Source organism: Panthera tigris, chromosome X (genome assembly GCF_018350195.1).
Source record: "Panthera tigris isolate Pti1 chromosome X, P.tigris_Pti1_mat1.1, whole genome shotgun sequence".
Classification (NCBI taxonomy): domain Eukaryota; kingdom Metazoa; phylum Chordata; class Mammalia; order Carnivora; family Felidae; genus Panthera; species Panthera tigris.
Window position 1 is genome coordinate 112,499,358 of NC_056677.1, and position 27,469 is coordinate 112,526,826.

Below are 27,469 nucleotides of genomic sequence, written 5' to 3' on the forward strand. Positions count from 1 at the left end.
ACCCATCATCCTGTACGGTCTGGCCCCGGAATTCCCCCCCTTTCCCTCTTTTTGTCCCCCCACCTCGCAGGAAGAAGTGAAGATGATGGGGGGCGGTAACACTGCTACTTTGGGGCCGAGGCAAACTCGGGGAGGACGCAAGACCCTGTGATGTGACGTTGAGATGCTGAGAGACCTCTCAGCCAGACTTCCCTGTTCCCCCTCCCCCGCACCGCGAGACAGCGCCAAAGGCAGCTCTCGAGGTACAGCCAACCGCTGGAAAGTGCCGGGCTGCGGGCGGGGGGATGGGGGAATGGGGGACGCGGCGGGGAGGGGGGTGGAAGGCGCAGCGGGGACCCGCACGCATGCGTATTGCATGCGCTCGCAAACACTGCCTGGCGCCCTAGCAACGGGTTCCAAGCCACTGTCTCGCCGGAATAAGTGGCCTTCCCAGGAGTTCTCGTCCAACCAGCCGGTCTAGGCTCCTCCCGGTCCACGGTTCTTCCTTATCATTCCCGCTTCTCCCTTCCACTGGTTCAATCTCGCCTTATGGTGTGCGTTCCCGAGCCCTGAGGCGGTTCCTAAAATGAGTACTCGTTTCCGCCTGGGAACCAACCCCTGGCGCCTCAGGCTCGCCCGGCCGGGGCTGAGGTGGCTGCTGGGGCTGGGGCTGTTCCTGGGGCTTCAGGCTTCCCGCAGCGCAGCTTTCTACCTCCCCGGGTTGGCTCCAGTTAACTTCTGCGAGGCATCCCGAGAGACTGCAACCTGCAAGGTGAGGACCCCTGGGAGGCAGTGAGATGTGAGGGGAAGGCTTTGGGTTGGGGTATCGGGCACACCAGGGGAGGCCATGGTCGTGAGCTCTTGGACTCGGACCCGGAACGCCAAAGCCCTGTCCATAGGTCTGTCTCAACGACCCAGTCTCTGAGCCTCGCACTTGGGAGTATCTGGACCTTTCTTTTTCCCGGATTCTATTTCCCTCCCTTTTGGCTCCTGCCCCGTGCTGTGCCTTCGTCCAACTCCCGCTCAGCTCCTTCTCCCTCATAGCTCCTCCTTTCCCCCTTTTCCCTCAGCTCCCTCCCTTTTATCTCAGCTTTCCTCTTCTCTTCACTCTGGGCTCTGCTCCTCCCTTCCCACCTTCCCTGATAGCCTCCCTGTCCATCCAGGCCCTGCCCTTCCCCTTTCTCTCTCCTGTAGGCCCCGCCCCTCCACTTATCTCCCCACTCTAGGCCCCGCCCAGCCACCCAGGCCCCGTCCCGTCCCTTTCCTCTCCCTTCTAGGCCCTGCCCCTCCGCGTTCCTCTCCCCTCAAGGCCCTGCCTCTCGCCCTTATTCTACCCTCTAGACCCCGCCCTTCCGACAAGGCCCCGCCCCTACACCGAGACTCGGTCCCTCGACTTTTATCTCTTGTCTAGGCACCATCCCTCCCCTTTCCTCTCGCCTCTATGACCCTCCACTCTGCATGCCTCTCCCTTCTAGGCCCTCCCCACCCCATTCCTCTCACTTTAATGCCCCACCCCTCCCCTTTCCTCTCCCCTTTGTGCTCCGCCCCTCCTATTTCCTCTCCCATCTAGGCCCCGCCCTTCCACGCAGGCCCGGCCCCTCGGCTTTCCTCTTGCCTCTAGGCCCCGTCCCTTCAACCACGCCCCTCCCACCCACTTTTTTTTTCCCCTCTAGGGTCGCCCCTCCCCTTTCCCTTCTCCTCTAGGCCCCTCCATTTCATGCAGTCCCCGCCCCTCCGCATGCCTCACCCCTCTAGGCCCCGCCCCTGCAGCCAGGCTCCACCCACTACCTTTCTTCTCCACGCTTGGCCACGCCCTTCAACCAGGTCACGCCCCTATTCTATTGGCCACGCCCCTCAAACCCGCCCCACCCGTCCAGTTTTTTCTCCCCTCTAGGACTGGCCCCTCAACTTTCCTCTCCCTTCAGTGTTCCCGTCCTCTCCCTAGGCCCCTCCCCTCCCCTCCCTTCCCTTCCTCTCCCCTCTCGAGGCCCAGGCCCTCCACTTTCCTCTCCACTCTGGGCCCTGTCCTTCCACTAACGCCCCGTCCCTCCACCCAGGCCAGCCTGGCCACTTTCATCTACCCTCTAGGCCCTAGCCCTCTTTTCTCTCCCCTCTAGGCCCGCCTCTCCAACCAGGCCCCGCCCTTCCACTTTCTTCTCCACTCTAGGCCCCTCCACTCCCTGGTCTTGTCTTCTCTAGGCCCTGCCCCTCCACACTGGCCCCACATTTCCCCTCCGCTCTAGGCCCCGCCCTTCCACCCAGGCCCCACCCCTCCACGTTCCTCTACTCTCTAGTCCCCGTCCCTCCAACCACGCCCTGCCCGTCCAGTTTTTTTCTCCCCTCTAGGACTCGCCCCTCAACTTTCTTCTCCCCTCAGTGTTCCCATCCTCCAGCCCCCTCCCCTCCCCTTTCCTCTCCTCTCTAGGCCCAGGCCCTCCACTATCCTCTCCACTCTGGGCCACGCCCTTCCACTATGACCCCGCCCCTTCACCCAGGCCTACCTGGCCACTTTCATCTACCCTCTAGGTCCTGACCCTCTTTTCTCTCCCCTTAGGACCAGCCCCTCCTCTTCTACTCTCTAGGCTCTGGCCCTCCACTTTCCTCGCCCCTCTAGGCCCCGCCTCTCTATCCAGGCCCTCCCCTCCCCTTTCCTCTCCCCTCTATGCCCCACCCCTCTCATTTCCTCTCAAGATTCCCAGCCTCCACACAGGCCCCTCCTCTCCCCTTTCCTATCTTCTCTAGGGCATGCCCCTCCACTTTCTTCTCCACTGTGTAGGCCCCGCAACTCCCTTTTCCTCTCCCCTCTAGACCCTGCCCTTCCACGCAGGCCCTGCCCCTCCGTGTTCCTCTCCCCTCTGGTACTCACCCCTCCAACTACGACCTGCCCCTCGAAGCACGACCTGTCTGTCCAATTTTTTCTACCCTGTAGGACCCGCCCCTCAACTCTCCTCTCCCCTCTGTGAACCTATCCTCCACCCAGGCCCATCCGCTCCCCTTTCCTCTCCTGTCTAGGGCCTGGCCCTCCACTTGCCTCTCCACTCTAGGCTCCACCCCTCTCCCCTCTAGGCCCGCCCCTCCAACCCGGCCTAGTCCATCGACTTTCTTCTCCCTTCTAGGCCCCACCCTTCCACATCACTCTCCCCTCTAATACCTGCCCCTAGAACCGCGACCTGTCTGTCCACTTTTTTCTACCCTCTAGGACCGTCCCTCAACTTTCCTCTCTCCTCCCAGGAGCCTCCCCCGCCTCTCCTCTCTTGTCTAGGCCCTGGCCCTCCACTTTCCTCTCAACTCTAGGCCCTGCCCCTCCCCTTTCCTGTCCCCTGTAGGCCCCTCCACTCCCCTTTTCTCTCCCATCTAGGCCCCGCCCTTCCATGGTCCTCTCCCCTCTTGGCCACGCCCCTCCAACAGACCTCGCCCAACCATGCTGCTCCCCTCTAGGCCCCGCCCTTCCAACCATGCCCCACCCATCCAGTTTTTTCTCTCCTGTAGGACCAGCCTTTCAACTTTCCTGTCTTCTCTAAGTCCCCATTTTCCACCCAGGCCCCTTACCTCCTCTTTCCTCTTCCCTCTAGGCCCCACCCCTCCCCTTTCCTCTCTCCTCTAGGCCCAACCTCTCCCCTTTCCTTTCCTTTCGGCCCCTCCTCTTCCTTTTCCTCTCTTTTCTAGGCCCTGCCCTTCCACGGAGAACCTTTCCTTCCAAGTTCCTCTTCCCTCGACGTCCCTCTATGTCCCGCCTCTCCCCTTATCTTTCCCCTATGGCCCTGCCTCTCCACCCAGGCCCCTCTCCTCCCCTTTCCCCTTCCCTCTAAGCCCTACCCCTCCCCTTTTCTCTCTCCTCGTTGCCCAGGCCCTCTCCTTTTCTCTCCCCTCTAGGCCCTTCCACTCCCAGGTCTTGTCCCCTCTAGGCCCCGCCCCTCCACACTGGCCTCCCCCTTCCCCTTTCCCCTCCTATCTAGGCCCTGCCCTTCCACTCAGTCCCCATCCCTCCTAGTTCCTCACCCCTCTAAGCCTTGCCCCTCCAGCCAGGCCCTGCCCATCCACTTTCTTCTCCCCTCTAGGCTCCGCCCCCGCGTTCCTATTCCTTGTAAGCCCTGCCCCTCCAACCATGCCCCATCCTCCCCTCTAGGACCCGCCCCTCAACTCTCCTCTCCCCTATCTACATCCTCCACCCAGGCCCCTCCCCTCCTCTTTCCTCTCCTCTCTAGGACCCGGCCCTCCACTTTCCTACCACTCTAGGCACCCCCCCTCCCCTTTCCTCTCCCCTGTAGGCTCCTCCAGTCCCCTTTCCTCTCCCTTGTAGGCCCCGCCCCTCTGCTTTGGTCTCCTCTCTAGGCCCTTCCACTCCCCTTTCCTCTCCCCTCTAAGCCCAGACCTTCCATGCAGGCCCCACCCCTCCACGTTCCTCACTTCTCTAGGCCCCGCCCCTTCAACCAGGCCCCGCCTGACCACTTTCTTGTCCCCTCTAGACCCCGCCCCTCAGCTTTCCTCTCTCCCCCTTATGTCCCCATCCTCCACCCAGTCCCCTCCCCTTCCCTTTCCTGTCCTCTGTAGGCCCTGGCCCTCCACTTTCCTCTGCAATCTGGGCCCCACCGTTCCACCAAGGCCATGCCCCTCCACCCGGGCAACTTTCCTCTTCCCTCAAGGCCCTGCTTTTCCCCCCAGGCCCCGCCCCTCCCCTTTCCTCTCTTCCCTTGGATTCACCCCTCACTTTTATTCTACCCTCTAGCCCATGCTCCTCCCCTTTCCTCTCCCCTCTAAGAGTCGACCCTCTCCTTTATTCTACCCTGTAGGCCCCGCCTTTCCCCCTTTTTCTACCCTCCAGGCCCCTCCCTTCTACCCAGGCCCCGCCCCTCCATGTTCCTCTCCCCTCTAGGCTTGGCCCCTCCACTCAGGCACCTCCCCTCCCAATTCCTACCTCTCTGTGCTCCCCCCCCTCCCCTATAGACCCTGCCACTCCATCCAGGCCCCATCCCGTCCCTCCTCCCTCTAGGCCCCAAGGCTCCCTTCCCACCGCTCCTGTCTGGGTCCCACGTCTCCCACCTAACTCCACCTCGCCCTCTTTCTCTTCCCTCTTGGCTGGCTGTCTTCTCGTAGTTCCTCTGCTTCCTCTTTTCTAGGCTACTTCTCCACTGCCCTTCTGGGCTCCTCCTGGGCCTCCTCCCTCTTCCCCCCTCCCTATTGGCTGCTCCTCCTCCTCTGTCGGGCTCCTCTGCTTTCCCCCTCCTTGGCTCCTCCCTCTTCCTGCCCCTCTCCCTCTCCCTATTCCTTTTCCCTATCCCTGAGCTCAGTGGGTGGCTCAGATCTCTTGCAGGTTTTTGGGTTCAAGTCCTGCCTGGGGCTCTGTGGTGACGGCTCAGGGCCTGGAGCCTGCTTCAGATTCTGTCTCTCTCTCTCTCTCTCTCTTTCTCTCTCTCTACCCCTCTCCTACCCAGGATCTGCCTCTCTTTCTCTCTCTCTCTCAAAAATAAATAAACATTAGAAAAGGACTTATTTTTCTGACTCCTAGTTGCCTGATCTAGTGTATGAGGGAGTGTTCTGGCATACCACAAGGGCACTGGGAAGCTCAGAACAGTGCTGGGTGTGGTTTGACTACATTCTTAACCAACTTGAAAGTTCCGGGGTTTTCTAAAGGCCAGTTGTAGGTGCAGCAAGTTTGCTCTTAAAACTTGGAATTTGCCTTTTCCTGCGAGAAGTATTGATAGTAATTTCCTACAGAAATGGCCTTTAGGGGCACCTGGGTGGCTCAGTTGGTTAAGCGTCTGACTCTTGATTTCGGTTCAGGTCATGATCTCACAGTGCATAAGTTCAAGCCCCACATCGGCTCTGCGCTGACCGTGCAGAGCCTGCTTGGAATTCGCTCTCTCCCCCCTCTCTCTGCCCCTACCACGCTTGCTCCCTCTCTCTCTCTCTCAAAATAAATAAACTTAACAAAAAAAAAAGAAATGTCCTTTAAAAAATATTTTTATGTCTGCTTTCTCTCTGGTGATACCTCATCTTGGCTGTCTATTTCAGCAGGCTTCCTAGCAAAGAAACATCTTTAATCATAACAAATATCTGGAGTTTCTTTTCTGTGAGCTCTTTTCTTTTTAGGCTGTTACTTGTATCCCTAATGCGTTCTACTTTTTATTCTGAGATTTTGCCATTTCGAAAAATTGACTTCTAACTTATCAAAAGAAATTTTTAGGGTGGCTCAGTCAGTTAAGTGGCCGACTTCAGCTCAGGTCATGATTGCATGGTCCCTGGGTTCAAGCCCTACATCTGTACTGTCAGTGTAGAACCTGCCTGGGTTCTCTCTTTCCCTCTCTCTGCCCCTCCCCGACTCATGCTGTCTCTCAAAATAAATAAATAAATAAAACAATTTTTTTGGGTCTGAGTTTTGTGCCCTGTTTCAAAAGGTTTTAACTAAGCCAGCTGAGATTCGAAAGTAATTCTCCCCTGGTTTCTTTTATTACTTTCACGGTTTAAATTGTAACACATAAAATTGATATTTCCTGGTGTAATGTATGAGGTAAGCATCCAACTTACCTTTTTTTTCCCTCAATCACCGAACAGTTGTCTCACCACCATTATAGAATAATTTGTCTTTTTTCCACTTGCTCTGAGAAACTATTAAGTTTCTTTTAAATACATTAAGCTCCAAATGTGCATTTTAAAATATAGTTCAAATCTTATGTACGTTGTGTTTTGGGATTCTAGATAAGAAGTATTATCCTTAATTATCTGCTGTCCTTTTATTTATTTATTTAAAAAAATTTTTTTTAATGTTTGTTTATTTTTGAGACAGAGAGAGACAGAGCATGAACGGGGGAGGGTCAGAGAGAGAGGGAGACACAGAATCTGAAGCAGGCTCCAGGCTCCGAGCTGTCCGCCCAGAGCTCGACGCGGGGCTCGAACTCACGGACCGTGAGATCATGACCTGAGCCGAAGTCGGCCGCTCAACCGACTGAGCCACCCAGGCGCCCCTCTGCTGTCCTTTTAGAAACTTTTGCCTGTTCACCTTCGCAAAACTATGACTGATAAATGTTGCTATTGCTAACTGCCTGATTAGATTTCAATTAAGTGAAGATACGATGCTCTTACAGTTATAGAAAGGCTTGTATTTGTTCCCAAACTTGATTTTCTACATCCTTTTATTACAAAAAATCTAACCATATGGTAAAGCAGTTTACGGAATTTTGAATAAAATGATTACCCAAGTTCTGCTGTTCTAGTGGTTTTAAAAATCCTGTCTTGTAAATTATCAGGAACACAGCTGAGGTCCAGGAAAGGAAGAAGAAGTATCCTGTGAAAAGCCAGGATAGATGTCCTAATATTCATGTACTAACTCTCAAGCTCTTTAACAAATCTGCTGATTTATTCCACAAATTGAGGGCTTGCTTTCTAGCAGATGGGGGGGGGGTGGGGAGAAGGGAGAAGAGGCATCACAACAACTGACAGTTGAAAAGAAAGACATAAAATCTTTACCAAGAAGTTTAAGTTCTTTGGTAGGGGTGAGGAATGTGGGTATAGGAGTGTGGGTAACACCAATGGCAATTTGGCTTTGGAGCAAATCGTTCTCACTTCAGATACTAAGTCATGGAGTCAAAGCTGGCACAAGGACGAGAGTTCAAAGTGACCCTGAACCATCAGGGAAAGTTACATTGTGATCATCACGTTCTGTTTAAGATAGGAAAGAGTGAAGTGTATTTTAGAATGATTCTTATAAAAGTGGTTAAAATAATACAACAGGTAGCTTTCCGACACGGGGCTTGAACTCATGAAACTGAGATCATGACCTGAGCCGAAATCAAGAGTCAGATGTTTAACCGGCTGAGCCACCCAGGTGCCCCCCTCCTTTAAAGAAAATAATTATCTCATTTTCTTAACCTGAATTCCATGGACTCCAAGGGTCCTATGAAGCCTCTTAAAACAGAGCCGTGACTTTGGTGAATACGTGTGCTTTTCCGGGGAGAGGGGCCATGGCTTTCATCAAGTTCTCAAAGGGTTCTATAATTAAAAAGGGTTAAGATGGCTGAGGTATCTGAAAAATTTATGTAGTCAGAGAATCCAATGATTCCGGCCAAATGAAATGTTATGAATTTATAGCTACACTATGTTAAAAATTTATAACACTGTACTAAGTTATAAATTTATAATTTCACAGTTATAAATTGATGGGAGCAATAGACCCCATTACCTTTCAGTTACTTCATTATGTATTTTGCAAGTGCTACCTTATTTTATCTTGTATTATTAACGAGTGTTTTCTTTCCATTTTGTAGTCCACAGTAGCACTATTTGTAAATAGATTGGACTCCGTGGAATCTGTCCTACCTTATGAATACAATACGTAAGTTATAAGTATTATAATTATATCTGATATAATTGATATAATTGTGGTTATATCACAATTATGATATTATTGTGTTAAAATGTGTTAAAAAGATTTTTTAACGTTTATTTATTTTTGAGAGACAGGGAGAGACAGAGCATGAGAGGGAGAGGGGCAGAGAGGGAGGGAGACACAGAATCCGAAGCAGGTTCCAGGCTCTGAGCTGTCAGCACAGAGCCTGATGCGGGGCTCGAACTCACGAACTGTGAGATCATGACCTGAGCAGAAGTCAGACACTTAACCGACTGAGCCATCTAGGCGCCCTAGAATGTGTTAAAAAGTTTTTAATGATAGTGAATGAAAGCCCTGGATATATTAAAGATTTATGGTGCTAATTTTTGTAATAAAGGTAACAGGAATGAAATGATTAGAATATAGAGATTTCAATGTGAGACAAGTGTTTAAAAATTTAAGAAGTTGCCATATTTGATTTTTCTAAGAAAAGCAAATTATAAATTTACTACCTTTTGAAGTTACAAAAATCTTCACAGATTTGTAATGTATTTCTAAAACATAGGCTAGTTAGGTTTATCCTAAGGTTTTTAATGAATGCACCTGCTTAGTTTAATAGTGAGCATGTATCACATAATCCAGGTTAAGATCAGTCATTTGAGAATAACAACAAATGATGTACTTAAACATTTTTTTTAATGTTCATTTATTTTTGAGAGAGACGGACAGAGCACGAGCAGGGGAGGGGCAGAGAAAGAGGGAGACACAGGATCCGAAGCAGGCTCCAGGCTCTGAAATGTCAGCACACAGCCCGCCCGACCTGGGGCTCGAACTCACAAACTGTGGGATGGTGACCTGAGCCGAAGTCAGATGCTCAACCTACTGAACCACCCATGCGCCCCACAAATGATGTACTTTTTAGAAAAATAATTGTAACTCCCTTTGATATTGCTTTATTTCCATTCATTAAACAGAGGTAAAATCAGGTCTAATTTTCATTAAAATACCAAGTTAAATGTTAAATGTTAGTATAAGCATTTAAAATATTACACAAACCCACCAACTGATTTTATCTTCTACCATTTTATATTCGATTTTGTATATTCACATTTACTTAAAGGTAATTGTAATTCTTTTCATGTAGTAACCATTTGATCTGTGAGTGAATTTGTGGGCATATATTTGAGGAGGGGTTTTGTTGTTTGAGTTTTCCTTTGATCAGAACCGATAATTGCAGTTTCTAGATGTCTCAGGTTAGAAATACTACACATTTTAAGCTATTGTTTGCTTATTTTTGTGTAATTTGAAGTTTAGCCCTGAAAATACCATTCGTTTTTTTTTTTTTAAGATTGGGATTACCTACATTACAGAAGTCAAGAGCAGTAACATGAGCATTTTAAATAATGAATTCATAGCTATAAAAGATTAAATAATTTTAAAAGGAATCTACAATGAAGTCTATAAATCATAATTAGACACCTCTGGGTCATGTTTTTAGAAGCATCTACCATTAACAGTGGAGACGGTAGACAGATTACAAAGATGGATTTCTTTGCTGATTTTTTTTTTATCTTATCTGAGCTTCTCTTCTAGCTTTGACTTCTGTAAAGACTCTGAAAAGAGAAATCCTTCTGAAAATCTTGGACAAGTGCTATTTGGAGAACGAATATCATCATCTCCTTATAAGGTTATTCAACTGATCTTCTTATTAAATATTATTTCAAATTGAATCTTTTCAAAACTGGGTGGTGAAATTGTAGCAAAGAGTCTTTGTTTTATTTATTTATTTATTATTATTATTTTTTTTTAGTAATCTCTATACCCAAAGTGGGACTCAAACTTTACAACCCAAGATCAAGAGTTGTGGGCTCCTCTGACTGAGCCAGCCAGGCGCCCCGAAGAGTCTTTGTTTTATATATTTTTCATTTTTTAATGTTTATTTATTTTTGAGAGATAGAGACGGAGCGCAAGTGGGGGAGGGGCAGAGAGAGAGGGAGACACAGAATCTGAAGCAGGCTTCAGGCAGGCTCTGAGCTGTCAGCACAGAGCCGGATGTGGGACTCGAACTCATGCACCATGAGATCATGACCGGAGCTGGAGTCAGACGCTTAACTGACTGGGCCACCCAGGCCATCCCTAAAGAGTCTTTGTTTTAAAAGGAGGTCGGGAAAAAGGAAAGGAGATAGAATGTGGTGTTGCCAGAAGAATGCATTTAATATGTGCTCTTCAAACTGTCTGAGGTTCCACGTAAAGGTTTTGTCTTTCAGGTTTTACTTTTGCTTTGTAAAGGAAAGAAGCTTAATTTATGGTTCCTGCATATTTTGGGTAGGGTGATAGAAGCAGATGTAATTGGACTGTCGTTCTCTATTGATTTTGCCTTCAATATCTTAATAATATTGGGATAGAGTAAGGATCTTTTCATAAGCAGTTATGATTATGAAGGCATTAACTTTTTCCTTCCTTCTTTCCAAATTCATTGAAATATACTTGAAGTACAGTAAACCATGCGTATTGAAAGTGTGTAGTTTGGTCAATTTTATTTTTCTTTAATTAATAAAGTTTATTTATTTATTTTGAGAGAGAGAGAAAGAAAGTGCATGTGTGAGTGGGGGAGGGAGAGAGAGAGAGGGAGAGAGAGAATCCCAAGCAGGCTCAATGCTGTCAGTGCAGAGCCTGATGCAGGGCTCAATCTCAGGAACCGTGAGATCATGACCTGAGCCGAAATCAAGAGCTGGACATTTAATCAACTGAGCCACTGAGGTGCCCCAATTGTAATATATGTAGACACTTGTGAAACCATCAGGCATTAGTTTCTTTTAAAACTTTTTAGTTTGAAATGATTATAGATTCACAGGAAGCTACAAAAAAATCTTGAACAAGGAGGTCTTGGTACCTTTGCCCAGATTTGCCCAACGGTAACACCTTCCTGTTTTTAAAGTTTACTCATGTATTATTTCTGAGAGAGAGACAGAATGCAAGCAGGGGGAAGGACCAGGGGGGGGAGGAAGTCACAGAACCCGAAGCAGGCTCCAGGCTCTGAGCTGTCAGCACAGAGCCCGACGCGGGGCTCCAACCCACGAACTGTGAGATCATGACCTGAGCTGAAGCCAGACACTTAACCGACTGAGCCACCCGGGCACCCCTCTTTTCAAGTCCTTTAATTTATTGCTTTGATTCCAGTGTAATTAATGTACGGTGTTACATGAATTTCACGTGTACAATATATGATTCAGCAATTTTATACATTACCCAGTGCTCATCGCGATAAATGGTTCTCCATACCCATCATCTGTTTCACCCATCCCCCCACCCACCTCCAGTCCTCTCTGTTTCTACCATGTTATTGCAATTATGTTACACAAGTGGAATCATCCTGTCTGCAACCTTCTTGGGATCAGCTTTGTTTTCTGTCAGCATCATCCCCTTGAGATCCACGTGGGTTGTGGGCATTCACAGTAGTACTGCATGGTGTGGATATTCCGGTTTGACTATTTACCCCGTTGAAGGACACGCGGATTGTTTCTCTAGCGTCCGACTGTGATGAGTAAGACTGCTGTGAACATTCAGGTGGAGGTTTTTTTGTGTGAGGCTGGGTTTTCATTTTTCCGGGGTAAACATCCAAGAGTGTAACTTCCGGGTAATGTGAGAGTGGCGTGCTTAATTTTGCAAGACACCGCCTTTTTCCAAAGTGGCCATACCATTTATGTTCTGACCAGCAAATTAGGAGTGACGGCGTTTCTCTGCATCTTTGCCAGCGTTTGGTGTTGTCATGACAAAAATCGTTCTTGAAGTATAGTCGACATACAAGGTGTTGTCATTTTTTGTTTTAACCGCTCCGATAGGTGAGTTTCGCCGTAGCTTTCATTTGCATTTTCCTAGCCCCTAATGATGTTGAACACCTTTTCATGTGGGCGTTTACTATCTGTATATGCTCTTCAGTGAGATGTCTCCTCTTCGACCCATTTTCTATTTGAATTGGTTGTTCCTTTACTATGGAGTTGCAGAATTCCTTACATATTCCGGGTGTGATTCCTTTGGTGCAACAGTAGTTCACAAATTGTTTCTCCCAGTCTGCAGCCTATGTTTTTATCATCTACTTTTAAAAAAGATTTTATTTTTAAGTAATCTCTACACCCAATGTGGGGCTTGAACTCACAACCCCAAGATGGAAAGTCGGGTGCTGTACTGACTGAGCCAGCCAGGTGCCCCTTCTTTTCTTTTAAAGCCTATTTATTTATTTATTTATTTATTTATTTAATGTTTATTTATTTTTGAGAGAGAGAGAGAGAGAGCACGAGTGGAGGAGGGGCAGAGAGAGAGGGAGACACAGAATTCAAAGCAGGCTCCAGGCTCTCAGCTGTTAGCACAGAGCCCAACATGGGGTTCAAACCCATAAACTTCAAGGTCATGATGTGAGCTGAAGTCAGACGCTCAGCCAACTGAGCCACCTAGGCACCCCGATTTATTTATATTTTAGAGAGAGGGTGCGAGCAAGAATGGGAGGGACAGAGGGAAGAACAAAGGGAAAGAGAGAGAGAGAGAGAGACAGAAAGAGAGAGAATCCCAAGCAGACTCTACATGTGGAGCCTGACTCGGGTTTCAATCTCATGAGTGTGCTGTCATGACCTGAGCCAAAATCAAGAGTTGACTCTTGACCAACTGAGCCACCCAGGTTCCCCTATTTGTTTATTTTTAAGTAATCTCTATACCCAACATGAGGCTTGAACTCATGACTGAGATCAAGAGTTGCATACTCTTCCAACCGAGCCAGCCAGGCACCCTTATGTTTTTTTTTTTTTTTTTATTTATTTTATTTTATTTTTTTTAAATTTTTTTTTCAACGTTTTTTATTTTTATTTTTGGGACAGAGAGAGACAGAGCATGAACGGGGGAGGGGCAGAGAGAGAGGGAGACACAGAATCAGAAACAGGCTCCAGGCTCCGAGCCATCAGCCCAGAGCCTGACGCGGGGCTCGAACTCACAGACCGCGAGATCGTGATCTGGCTGAAGTCAGATGCTTAACCGACTGCGCCACCCAGGCGCCCCACCCTTATGTTTTCATCTAAAAAAATTTTTTTAACGTTTTTAATTATTTTTTAGAGAGACTGAGTGAGCAGGAGGGGGACAGAGAGAGGGGGAGACACAGAATCCGAAGCAGGTTCCAGGCTCCGAGCTGTCAGCACAGAGCCCGACGCGGGGCTCGAACTCACGAACCGTGAGATCATGACCTGCGCTGAACTCGGATGCTTAACCGACTGAGCCCTCAGGCACTCCTCACCTTCTTAACAGAGTCTTTCACAGAGCAAACTTTGTTAACTTTTTATGAGGTCCAATAGTCAAGTTTTCTTTTTATGGGTTGTGTTTTTGGTGTCAAGTTGAAGGAGATGTGATACAGCCTTTAGGTCTTGAAGATTTTCTTTTACGTTTTCTTCTAAAAGTTTCATAATTACTTTATATATTTAAGTCTGTGTTCTATTTGAGTTATTTTGTATGAGGTATGAGATTGGGTTGAAATTCTTCTTCTTCTTCTTCTTCTTCTTCTTCTTCTTCTCCTTCTCCTTCTCCTTCTCCTTCTCCTTCTCCTTCTCTTTCTCCTTCTCCTTCTTCTTCCTCCTGTGCCTGCAGATGTCCAATTGCTTCAGCACCTGCCGGTGAAAAGACTATCCTTCCTCCACTGAATTGCTTTTGGACCTTTGTCAAAAAAAATCACATGGACATAGTTATGTAGATCTATTTCTGGGCTCTTTGCTGATCTCTTCCTTTGGTCTCTGTGTCAGGCATTAGCTTTTTGACAATTAAAGTTGCCCAACATACCCTTGTGGCATACCACTGACCTCATGGAAAAGTGAACTTTTTCAAGAAATGGTGTCCCTTGGAATGAAGAAACAAACATGACAGTATTAAAAAGAAAGAAAGAAGCACGAGAGTGTTCTCCGCAGCTGCCAGTAGGGAACTTTGGGATTAATATTCGTGTGCTTCCAGGATATGAGGTGCTAAATATAACACTTTTCATAGTTTATTCCTGCTCATGATTTCCTGATTAATAACATTGGCACTTTACCCTGAGAATCCCTCATAGCTAGACTTTGTAAACAAGAGGCTTCATATGAAAAATATCAGATATTTTGTTATCACTTTTTTGGGAACAGCTCCACTGAGAGTTTCACATACCAAATAATTCACCCACTTAAAGTGTCCAGTTTTTTGTTAAGTAAGCTCTACACCCCAGGTGAGGCTTGAACTCATGGCTCTGAGATGAAGACTTGCATGTTCTGTTGACTGAGCCAGCCAGTCACCCCTTAAAGTGTCCACTTCAACGTTTTTAGTATATTGAGAGAGTTGTGTGACCATGACTACAATCACTTCTGTTACCACTTTTAAGTGAAGGGTTCTATATGAGAGTTATTGAAGAAGGCAAATTGGTCTTAGTCGTGAAAGCATATTGTGTGTGTGTGTGTGTGTGTGTGTGTGTGTGTGTGTGTGTGTGGTGTAATCATTTCAGGTATAAATGGAAAGTTAAAGGAGATAGTGTTGAGGATGATGGCACACTGAAGTCTCTGAAGGAAAGGTTTATCTGTAAGATAAATTGCCTATTTTGCGACCCTTGATTTATAAAAACTTAGTCAAAACTTTTAATCTTTGAATTCTTTCTCAACAGTTTCCTTTTAACAGGACAGGAACATGCATAAAAGTTTGTGTAAAATCCTATGATACAGCAAATGATGACCAGGAGAAAAAGCTGGCCTTTTTGAGGAAAGGAATACGACTGAATTATCAGCATCACTGGTAGGTTTGGCAAATGAGAGGACATGATTTAATTTTTCAAGTCCTTTCAGAAGTAGTTTTTTAAAAAAAAGGAAGTAGGTTTTTAAAAATTTTTTTAAGTTTATTTTGAGAGACACAGGGACAGCACGAGAAGGGGGGTGCAGAGAGAGAGAGAGGGAGAGAGAGAATCCCAAGCAGCTTCTACACCATGAGCATAGAGCCGACACAGGGCTTGAGCCCACGTGAGATCATGACTTGAGCTGAAACAAAGAGTTGGATGCCTGGGTGACTGAGCCACACCCAGGTGCCCCTAAAAAAAAGTAGTAGTTTTTTTAAATTTTTAAAAAATGTTTATTTATTTTTGAAGGAGAGAGAGACAGTGTGAGTGGGGGAGGGGCAGAGAGAGAGGGAGACACAGAATCTGAAGCAGGCTCCAGGCTCTGAGCTGTCAGCAGAGCCTGACGCGGGGCTCGAACGCACAAACCGCGAGATCATGACCTGAGCCGAAGTCGGACGCTTAGCTGACTGAGCCACCGAGGTGCCCCAAAAGTAGTTTTAATAGGTCCTTGAAATTGTATGCTATTTTTTGTAACTTTGATTAAAAATTTGAACTTAGATCCATGCAAGATGATGTTGGTATTGCTTGGTGTGAAACGCTTGTTAAAACTTTTATTGGTAAAATATTTGTATTTAGGATTATTGACAATATGCCTGTCATATGGTGCCATAATACAGGGGATGGAACCAAGTACTGCACACCAGGATTTCCAATAGGATGTTTTATTGCCAAAAGTGGCGAATCGAAACATGCCTGCCTTATCCATGTAAGTGTTGAGAACTTACTTAGAAATATAAGAATGTTGCCTCACTTAATAATTTGCCTTCTAGGGTAGTCACTTAGCAAACATTAATGGGACACCTACCATCTTCTAGGTTTTGTGCTAGGTGTTGGAAATACAAACTCAAGTAGACGTGGTCTTTGTCCTCTAGAAGTTCACAGTCCTGACTAAGGAGATAGACCTGTAGATAGATCAATACAATAGAATGTTCAATGATAGGAGACTGAGAGACAAGGAGGATATAATGAAGGGAGTGAAAATGTATTTGTGAAATAAATGGGTGGGTGAGCATTTCTAGGAGGGAAATCAGTGTGATCAAGAACTTGGAAGTCTGGGGGCACCTGGGTGGTTCAGTTGGTTGAGCATCTGACTTCAGTTCAGGCCATGATCTCTCGGTTTGTGGGTTCAAGCCCCGTGTCGGGCTCTGTGCTGACAGCTCAGAGCCTGGAGCCTGCTTCAGATTCTGTGTCTCCCTCTTTCTGCTCCTCTCCTGCTTGTACTCTGTCTCTCTCTCTTTCTCTCTCAAAAATAAATAAACATTAAAAAAAATTAAAAAAAAATAACTTGGAAGTCTGGGAACAGGATGCTATGATTGGGGGACTGAGTAGTTGAGCATGTCTGTGGCATAAGGTTTAGGGTTTGGGAGGTGCAGCTAGAGATGATGCTGAAAAGGTGGCTGGGCAGAAGCTGGGTCATGGAGGGAGGTCCTGTGTGCGATATTACTTCCTACAGTGCCTGATTTAATCCTTAGAAAAGCCCTGTTGCTAGGACCCTACTGCTGCCATTTTATAGGTGATGAAACCCAGTCTCTGAGAGGTTAAGTGACATGACTAGAGGCATACAGCTTGTTAAGTGCAGAAGTAGGAATCCAGCTCAGAGCTTTTTAGCTTGGAAGTCCCGATCTCACGGTGGGCCTTGTGGCTCTCCAGCAGTCTCCTATATAGGATGACTGCCCAGTTTCTTGCTTGGTTGTCTAACTGATGGTGCTTTTTTTGTTTTTGTTTTTTTTTAATTTGTTTTTTATTTTCTAAAATTTACACCCAAATTAGTTAGCATATAGTGCAACAATGATTTCAGGAGTAGATTCCTTAACGCCCCTTATCCATTTAGCCCATCCCCCTCCCACAATCCCTCCAGTAACCCTCAGTTCGTTCTCCATATTTAAGAGTCTCTTCTGTTTTGTCCCCTTCCCTTTTTTTATATTATTTTTGCTTCCCTTCCCTTATGTTCATCTTTTTTGTCTCTTAAAGTCTTCATCTGAGTGAAGTCATATGATATTTGTCTTTCTCTGACTGACTAATGTCACTTAGCATAATACCCTCCCGTTCCATCCACGTAGTTGCAAATAGCAAGATTTCATTCTTTTCGATTGCCGAGTAATACTCCATTGTGTATATATACCGTATCTTCTTTATCCATTCATCCATCGATGGACATTTGGGCTCTTTCCATACTTTGGCTATTGTTGACAGTGCTGCCATAAACATGGGGGTGCATGTGTCCCTTCGAAACAGCACACCGGTATCCCGTGGATAAATGCCTAATAGTGCAATTGCTGGGTCGTTGGGTAGTTCTATTTTTAATTTTTTGAGGAACCTCCATCCTGTTTTCCAGAGTGGCCGCACCAGCTTACATTCCCACCAACAATGCAAAAGAGATCCTCTTTCTCCGAATCCTCACCAACATCTGTTGTTGGCCTGAGTTGTGAATGTTAGCCATTCTGACAGATGTGAGATGATATCTCATTGTGGTTTTGATTTGTATTTCCCTGATGATGAGTGATGTTGAGCACTTTTTCATGTGTCGGTTGGCCATCGGGATGTTTTCCTTGGAGAAGTGTCTATTCATGTCTTTTGCCCATCTCTTCACTGGATTATTTGTTCTTTGGGTGTTGAGTTTGCTAAGTTCTTTATAGATTTTGGATATTAGCCCTTTATCTGATATGTCATTTACAAATATTTTCTCCCATTCTGTCTGTTGCCTTTTAGTTTTGCTGATTGTTTACTTCACTGTGCAGAAGATTTTTATTTTGATGAGGTCCCAGTAGTTCTTTTTTGCTTTTGTTTCCCTCACCTCTGGAGACGTGTTGAGTAAGAAGTTGCTGCGGCCAAGATCAAAGAGGTTTTTGCCTGCTTTCTCCTCGAGGATTTTGGTGGCTTCCTGTCTTACGTTTAGGTCTTTCATCCATCTTGAGTTTATTTTTGTGTCTGGTGTAAGAAAGTGGTCCAGGTTCATTCTTCTGCGTGTCACTGTCCAGTTTTCCCAGCACCACTTGCTAAAGAGACTGTCTTTATTCCATTGGATATTCTTTCCTGCCTTGTCAAAGATCAGATGGCCATACGTTTGTGGGTCCATTTCTGGGTTCTCTATTCTGTTCCATTGATCTGAGTGTCTGTTCTTGTGCCAGTACCATACTGTCTTGATGATTACTGCTTTGTAGTATAGCTTGAAGTCTGAGATTGTGATGCCTCCTGCTTTGGTTTTCTTTTTCAAGATCTCTTTGGCTATTCGGGGTCTTTTCTGGTTCCATACACATGTTAGGAATATTTGTCCTAGCTCTGTGAAGAATGCTGGTGTTACTTTGATAGGAATTGCATTGAATATGTAGATTGCTTTGGGTAGTATTGCCATTTTAACAATATTTGTTCTTCCTATCCCGGAGCATGGAATCTTTTTCCATTTTTTTGTGTTTTCTTCATTGTCTTTCATAAGCTTTCTATAGTTTTCAGTGTATAGATTTTTCACCTCTTTGGTTAGATTTATTCCTAGGTATTTTATGGTTTTTTGTGCAACTGTAAATGGGATCGATTCCTTGATTTCTCTGTCACTTCATTGTTGGTGTATAGGAATGCAACCGATTTCTGTGCATTGATTTTATATCCTGCCACTTTGCTGAATTCATGGATCAGTTCTAGCAGTTTTTTGGTGGAATCTTTTGGATTTTCCATATAGAGTATCATGTCGTCTGCGAAGAGTGAACGTTTGACCTCCTGGCCGATTTGGATGCCTTTTATTTCTTTGTGTTGTCTGATTGCAGAGGCTAAGACTTCCAATACTATGTTGAATCCCTGTCTTGTTCCTGACCTTAGGGGGAAAGCTCTCAGTTTTTCCTCGTTGAGGATGATATTAGCATTGGGTTGTTCATATATGGCTTTTATGATCTCGAGGTATGCTCCTTCTATGCCTACTTTCTTGAGGGTTTTTTTTTAAATTTTTTTTAACGTTTATTTATTTTTGAGACAGAGAGAGACAGAGCATGAACGGGGGAGGGTCAGAGAGAGGGAGACACAGAATCTGAAACAGGCTCCAGGCTCTGAGCTGTCAGCACAGCGGGGCTCGAACTCACGGACCGCGAGATCACGACCTGAGCCGAAGTCGGACGCTTAACCGACTGAGCCACCCAGGCGCCCCTTGAGGCTTTTTATCAAGAAAGGATGCTGTATTTTGTCAAATGCTTTCTCTGCATCTATTGAGAGGATCATGTGGTTCTTGTCCTTTCTTTTATTGATGTGATGAATCACGTTAATTGTTTTGCGGATATTGAACCAGCCCTGCATCCCAGGTATAAATCCTGCTTGGTTGTGGTGAATAATTTTTTTAATGTATTGTTGGATCCGGTTGGCTCATATCTCGTTGAGGATTTTTGCATCCATATTCATCAGGGAAATTGGTCTATAGTTCTCCTTTTTAGTGGGGTCTCTGTCTGGTTTTGGAATCAAGGTAATGCTGGCTTCATAGAAAGAGTTTGGGAGTTTTCTATTTTTTGGAACATTTCTATTTTTTGGAACAGTTTTAAGAGAATAGGTGTTAACTCTTCCTTAAATGTTTGATAGAATTCCCCCGGAAAGCCATCTGGCCCTGGACTCTTGTTTTTTGGCAGATTTTTGATTACTAATTCAGTTTCCTTACTGGTTATGGGTCTGTTCAAATTTTCTATTTCTTCCTGTTTCAGTGTTGGTAGTGTATATGTTTCTAGGAATTTGTCCATTTCTTCCAGATTACCCATTTTATTGGCATATAATTGCTCATAATATTCTCTTATTATTGTTTTTATTTCTGCTGTGTTGGTTATGGTCTCTCCTCTTTCATTCTTGATTTTATTTATTTGGGTCCCTTCCTTTTTCTTTTTGATCAAACTGGCTAGTGGTTTATCAATTTTGTTAATTCCGTCAAAGAACCAGCTTCTGGTTTCATTAATCTGTTCTACTGTGTTTTTGGTTTCGATAGCATTAATTTCTGCTCTAATCTTTATACTTCCTGTCTTCTGCTGGTTTGGGGTTTTATTTGCTGTTCTTTTTTCCAGCTTCTTAAGGCATAAGTTTAGGTTGTGTATCTGAGATCTTTCTTCCTTCTTTAGGAAGGCCTGGATTGCTATATACTTTCCTCTTATGACCGCCTTTGCTGCATCCCAGAGGTTTTGGGTTGTGGTGTTATCATTTTCATTGACTTCCATATACTTTTTAATTTCCTCTTTAACTGCTTGGTTAGCCCATTCATTCTTTAGTAGGATGTTCTTCAGTCTCCAAGTATTTGTTACCTTTCCAATTTTTTTCTTGTGGTTGATTTCGAGTTTCATGGCGTTGTGGTCTGAAAATAGGCACGGTATGATCTCGATCTTTTTGTACTTACTTAGGGCTGATTTGGGTCCCAGTATATGGTCTATTCTGGAGAACGTTCCATGTGCACTGCAGAAGAATGTATATTCTGCTGCTTTAGGATGAAATGTTCTGAATATATCTGTTAAGTCGATCTGGTCCAGTGTGTCATTCAAAAGCAATTGTTTCCTTGTTGATTTTCTGATTAGATGATCTGTCCATTGCTGTGAGTGGGGTGTTGAAGTCTCCTACTATCATGGTATTACTATCGATGAATTTCTTTATGTTTGTGATTAATTGATTTATATATTTGGGTGCTGCCACATTTGGCGCATAAATGTTTACAATTGTTAGGTCTTCTTGGTGGATAGACCCCTTGATTAGGATATAATGCCCTTCTGCATCTCTTGATACAGTCTTTATTTTAAAGTCTAGATTGTCTGATATAAGTATGGCTACTCCGGCTTTCTTTTGTTGACCATGAGCATGATAGATGGTTCTCCATCCCCTTATTTTCAATCTGAAGGTGTCTTTAGGTCTAAAGTGGGTCTCTTTTAAACAGCATATAGATGGATCTTGTTTTCTTATCCATTCTGTTACCCTATGTCTTTTGATTGGAGCATTTAGTCCATTGATGTTTAGAGTGAGTACTGAAACACATGAATTTATTGCCATTATGATGCTTGTAGAGTTGGAGTTTCTGGTGTTCTCTGGTCCTTTCTAATCTTTGTTGCTTTTGGTATTTATTTATTTATTTATATATATTTTCATCTTTTCTCCCTTCAGAAAGTCCCCCTTAAAATTTCTTGCAGGGCTGGTTTAGTGGTCACAAACTCCTTTGATTTTTGTTTGTCTGGGAAACTTTTTATCTCTCCTTCTATTTTGAATGACAGCCTTGCTGAATAAAGAATTCTTGGCTGCATATTTTCCTGATTCAGCACACTGAATATATCCCGCCACTCCTTTCTGGCCTGCCAAGTTTCTGTGGATAGGTCTGCTGCAAACCTGATCTGTCTTCCCTTGTAAGTTAAGGACTTTTTTCCTTTGCTGCTTTCATGATTCTCTCCTTGCCTGAGTATTTTGTGAATTTGACTATGATATGCCTTGTTGGTGGTCAGTTTTTGTTGAGTCTAATGGGGGTCCTCTGTGCTTCCTGGATTTTGATGTCTGTGTCTTTCCCCAGGTTAGGAAAGTTTTCCACTATGATTTGCTCACATAACCCTTCTACCCCTATTTCTCTCTCTTCCTCCTCTGGGACCCCTATGACTCTGATGTTCCTTTTTAATGAGTCACTGATTTCTCTAATTCTTAAATCGTGCTCTTTTGCCTTCATCTCCCTCTTTTTTTCTGCTTCATTATTCTCTATAAGTTTGTCCTCTATATCGGTGATTCTCTGTTCTGCCTCATCCATCCTTGCTGCCGCTGCATCCATCCGTGATTGCAGCTCAGTTATAGCATTTTTAATTTCATTCTATTTTTTACTTCTTTTATCTCTGCAGAAAGGGATTCTAATCTATTTTTGACTCCGGCTTGTATTCTTATCGTGATTCTAAATTCTGGCTCAGACATCTTGCTTGTATCTATGTTGGTTAAATCCCTGGCCGTCGTTTCTTCGTGCTCTTTCTTTTGGGGTGAATTCCTTCGTTTTGTCATTTTGAAGGGAGAAAAGGAATTAATGAGATAGAAAAATTGAAATTAAAAAAACTAAAATTAAAAAAAATTAAAATTAAAAATTACGCACGCACACACCCATACAAATTGAATAGATGATGCTAGATCCTAGTTGTATTTTGGTCTGGGTGTTGAAAGTGGTTTGACAGATTAGAGAAAATAAAAGGGGGGGGGGGAAGAAAAAAAAGGAAGTCTTTTGAGAATTTGAAAACATGAATACACTGAAGTAGACTAAAATGAGATGATGCAGGTAAAATTGAATTTGAAAAAATATACACAAAAGTGAAGAGTATAGTAAAGTTAAAGAAAAATATTTTTAATAAAAATTAAAAATAAATATGAATTTTTTCTTTTTCTGTATTTAAGAAAAAAGAAAAGAAACAAAGAAGAGAAAAAAGATAAAAAAAGAAAAAAGAAATCGTTTGTAAATTTGAAAAAGTGAATACACTGTATTAGACTAAAATAAAATGATGGAAGTAAATAGAATTTGAAAAAGTTTACATAAAAGTGAAAAATATAGCAACAAAAATTAAAAGTATTTTTAAAAGAAATTGAAAGTAAAACTGAAGTTTTCTCTTTCTGCATTCAAGCAAAAGAAAAGAAAAAAAAGGAAATTGTTTGAAAATTTGAAAAGGTGAATACACTGAAGTAGACTAAAATAAAATGATGGAAGTAAAATAGAATCTGAAAAAATTTACACAAAAGGAAAAAATATAGTAATAAAAATTAAAGAAAAATATTTTTAATAAAAATTGAAAATAAAAATGCATTTTTTCTCTTTCTGTATTCAAGAAAAAGAATTGTGAAAGAGAAAGAGAAAAAAGAAAAAAAAGAAAGAAAACTGAATAGATGAACCTAACAGATTAAAGTAGGACTGAAATTGCTTTGTTTTCCCTTAGATGTTAGCGTATGTAGCATGTTATAGTCCATAAACTAAGCCGGCAATGAGACTTGTGTTCTTGAGAGCCAGGTTGGCCCAGGTGGGCGGGGCTCGGTGTAACGGCTCCGCTCTCCACTAGATGGCGCCGCTAGCCTACTGGGGTGGATTGTTGCAGTGCTCGTAGGTGCCTATGCGCACGCGCGGGAGTGGTGAAAATGGCGCCACCCGGCCTCCCTGTTTGTTCTCCTGGCTCAGCAGTCACGCACCCGTCCTCTGTCTTCAGCTCTCGTCCACTCCCCGCTTTTTCACTTTCCATGACCAGGCCCCAGGCAGTACCTCTCTCCGAAGTTTTGTCTCAGATGCGGCTGTGGTCCCCGGCCCCTTACTTCCGAAGGACTTCGGCTTTGACCCGTTCCGCCCCTCCGCGGGAGGGTCTCACAGAGCAAAGGCCGAATGAGCGATGGCCGAATGTCGGCTGCACCCAGGAACGCGGGCGAGACCCCTGCCGCTGCCGGAGCCCCGAGACTGCGGCCAGGTGCCAGCCCGCCCCAGAAAAAGTCCGCGAGACGGCGTAGCAGCGGCGTCTCGGGGATGATGGAAAATCACAATGCACACCTGGCACCAGGCTTCCCCCTCAACGACCCTGTTCCAGCACCAGCGAATGTGGCCGTTTTGCGGGGTCTGCCGGGACCGGGTGGCTTCAACAGTCTACCAAATATCCTTCCAGGGGTGGAACCGCTTCTCCCCGTGTGGCCCGAGAACCTCCCGGACCCCACCCTGCTCCTGGGGATTTGCCCTTCCCACCAGAGCACCGGCAGGTATCGAACTGCAGAGTTGCAGCCTTTGCTTTCCCCTTGTTTATGGTCCTAATGGAATTTAAGCCCTCTCCTTTCTCTTTTCTCCCTTTTTAGCTCAGTCCCTGCGGCTGTTTCCAATTTTCCACTTTCTCTCCAGCTGCTTTTGGGGAGGGGTGCTGTTCCCGTATTCTCCCCCCCTCCCCAGTCTCCGTCCTCTCTCCGCCCACAAAAGCAGTTCCCTACCTTTTGCGGCTTCTCGCTCCCCAAATTCACCTCTCCGCGCCGTGTACCTGCTGAATTCTGTGGTTCAGTTTGTGCAGATGGTTGTGTTTATCCTCCAGTCAGTTTTCTAGGTGTGTAGGATGGTTTAGTGTGTTGGTCTGGCTGTATTTCATGGACACGAGACACACAAAAAACTTCCGTGCTCTAACTGATGATACTGTCAACTGTTTCTTTCCAGAGAAGAGGGCGGGTGCTTCCTAAATTTCAGTCATTTGTACACCATCTTGGTTATTTTTGCCAGATCTGAGGCACCTGTGTTATTTATCTATTTAAATTAAAAAATTTTTTTTAATGTTTATTTTTTTGAGAGAGAGAGACCGAGTGCCTGGCTAGCTCAGTTGGTAGAGCATTTAACTTTTAATCTCAAGGTTGTGAGTTCGATCCCCACATTGGTGTAGAGATTACTAAAGATAATTAAACTCAAAAAAATTTAAATAGGGGCACCTGGGTGGCCCAGTCGGCTAGGCATCCGACTTCGGCTTGGGTCATGATCTCATGGCTCACGGGTTCGAGTCCCACGTCGGGCTCTGTGCTGAAAGCTGAAAGCCTGGAGCCTGCTTCGGATTCTGGGTCTCCCTTTCTCTCTGCCCCTCCCCTGCTCATACTCTGTTTCTCTCTAGCCCCATTATTTATCTATCTTTAAAAAATGTTTATTTATTGGGACACCTGGGTGGCTTGGTCAGTTGAGTGTCTGACTTCAGCTCAGGTCATGATCGCCTGGTTTGTGAGTTTGAGCCCCACCTCGGGCTTGTGCTGTCAGAGGGGAGCCCACTTCTGATCCTCTGCCCCACTCTCTCTCTCTGCCTCTCCTTCACGCCCGCTTTCTCTTTCAAAAATAAACATGCTTAATTTATCGTGAGAGAGAGAGAGAATCCCAAACGGGCTCCATGCTGTCGCTGCAGAGCCGAAAGCAGGGGCTGGATCCCACAAACCATGAGATCATGACCTGAACCAAAGTTAAGAGTTGGACACTTAACCACCTGAGCCACCCATGCACCCCCTTCTCCCCCTCACATGCATAGAGCCTCCCCCGGGATCAATATCACTCACCAGAGTGTGGTACATTCGTTATAACTGATGAACCTACATTCGTGCACCATTACCACCCAGTTTACAGTAGGGTTCATTCTTGGTTGTACATTTTGTGGGTTTGGACCAATGTGAGACGACATGTGTCCACTGTTACGGTATCATACCCAGGAGTTTCACTGCCCCACAAATCGCCTGCCTTCTGCTTTCTGCCTATTCCCGGGTAATGGCTGTCCAGCGCCCTCTACTGACGAAACTTCTTTCGGCGCCAGCTTGCAAAGGGAAACTAAAGGGCCTAGATGATTTTCACAGAGACCAAAGGGAATGGATTTGGAGATGAGGGGCAAAAAGACAAGGACTGGCACACTTTATACGCGTGTACTCATCAATACTGTGATGAAAGAGAGCCTTCTGCGTACCTCCAGAAAGCTCTGGGTAGCTCTCTTCTCTCTGGTTTTCTGCCCCACACCATCTAGCCGCTTGGTGTCCCTGGACTGTGAACTTGTTGTCTTCAATTCGGGGAGCCTGCAGGGCGCTGCTTGGGGCCCCTTTCCTTGCACCACAGCCTGGGAACTCTCTCTGGGAAGTAAGCTTGATGCAGTAGTAGGGCTCAGCGTATTCGTTGCCTTTCTCTTGGTGATCACTCTCTTAATGTTCTTTGTTGTCTGAGGGTCAAAAACTGTTGTTTTCATATACTTTATTACCCATTTTGGTTTTAGTTGTTTAAAGTGAAGGCGTAAGCGGCGCCTGGGTGGCTCAGTTGGTTACAAGTCCGACCTGGACTCAGTTCATGATCTCATGGTTCGTGAGTTTGAGCCCCACGTCGGGCTCTGTTCTGACAGCTCGGAGCCTGGAGCCTGCTTCGGATTCTGTGTCTCCCTCTCTCTCCGCCCCTCCCCTGTTCACACTCTGTAACTTGGCCCTTCCTTTCTTTTTAATTTTTCAGAAACTCTTTATTTTCTTCAAAATTTTTAAGTAGTTTCCACATCCAACATGGGGCTTGAACTCACAACCCTGAGATTAAGAGTCCCGTGCTCTACTGACTGAGCCGGCCAGGCACCCCAGAGCCTTTTTGTTTTAGATGTTTCTCTTATATACAATGTATTGTTGAGTTTTGCTCTGTGGTAACTTCTGAAAGCCCCTTTCCTCTTAATAGGTGAGTTAAACATATTTACATTTATGGATATGACGTTTGGTCTCAGTTCTGTTGTATTATTTTATGCTTTGTAAATTATTTTTATATCCCACATTTTATTGATTCTAAAACTCTATTTTCCCATATTTTAACATTTATGAAATTAGGATGTGTCTCTTTCAGATGATGGGTTGTCAAAGTTTAATTGGCAATGTTTTTTCCTAGTAGCACATAAAATAATGATGTTTTATAATTGGTGGCATTTGGGTTCTGTGAAGTATGATTAAAAATTTTTTTAATGTTCATCTTTGAGAGACGGAGAGACAGAGCTTTAGCTGGGGGAGGGGCAGAGAGGGGGGAGGGGCAGAGAGAGAGAGGGAGACGGAATCCGAAGCAGGCTCCAGGTTCTGAGCTGTCAGCACAGAGTCCGATGCGAGGCTCGAACTCACCAACTGTGAGATCATGACCTGAGCCAAAGTCGGATGCCCAACTGACTGAGCCACCAAGATGCCCTGTAGTATGATTTTTTTTAAGTAAGCTCCATGCCAACATGGAGCCCAATGTGGGGCTTGAACTCACAACCCGGAACCAAGACCTGAGCTGAGATCAAGAGTTGGATGCTTAACTGACTGAGTCACCCAGGTGCCCCTGGATTGGTGCCTTTTATCAGTTCTGGAATTCTCAGCCATTGTCAGAACTTTTCTTCTTTCCTTTTCAGACTCCGATTAAACCTAGGTTAAAAGTTTTTATTTTCTCCTCCGTGTCTCTTAACCTCCCTTCTGTATTTTCCATTTTTTTCCTGTGCCGTGTTCTTCTGCCCTATCTTCTAGTCTATAAATTTTCTTCCTCACTTGTTTCTTCTCTTATGAACACAAACATTGAGTGCACTTGTGATGAGCACTGGGTGTTGTATGTAAGTGATGAATTACTAAGTTATTTCATCCATAAACAAGCCTCAAAAATACTGAAAAAAAATAAACATAGGCATTGATTTTTTTTTTTTTTTGAGAGACAGGGAGTGCAAGTGAGCGAGGGGCAGAGGGAGAGAGAGAGAGAAGCGGGGCTCACCCGAAGCAGGGTTCGTGTTTGCCCTAAGCGGGGCTTGTGCTCACCTGAACATAGGGATTGAATTTTTAATTTCAGTAATCATCTCTCTCATTTCTGCAAAAATTTT

At 45.1% G+C, this 27,469-nt stretch overlaps 1 protein-coding gene across 8 annotated transcripts in view; it reads left to right on the forward strand.

Annotated features, from left to right (window-relative positions):
* The first annotated feature begins 293 nt into the window (after window positions 1-293).
* Window positions 294-27,469, forward strand: part of LOC102949390 (transmembrane 9 superfamily member 2-like) — an 88,051-nt gene continuing 60,875 nt past the window's right edge. For 4 of the 8 annotated variants that reach the window (XM_042974901.1, XM_042974905.1, XM_042974903.1 and 1 more), the window contains exons 1-5: window positions 294-751; window positions 8,241-8,308; window positions 9,884-9,989; window positions 14,961-15,088; window positions 15,762-15,891. In XM_042974901.1, the coding sequence (XP_042830835.1) occupies window positions 566-751; window positions 8,241-8,308; window positions 9,884-9,989; window positions 14,961-15,088; window positions 15,762-15,891 (618 nt within the window). In that variant the 5' untranslated portion in view covers window positions 294-565. The remainder of the gene's footprint in view (window positions 752-8,240; window positions 8,309-9,883; window positions 9,990-14,960; window positions 15,089-15,761; window positions 15,892-27,469) is intronic. The other 4 variants (XM_042974902.1, XM_042974906.1, XM_015544874.2 and 1 more) reach the window with 2 other exon arrangements.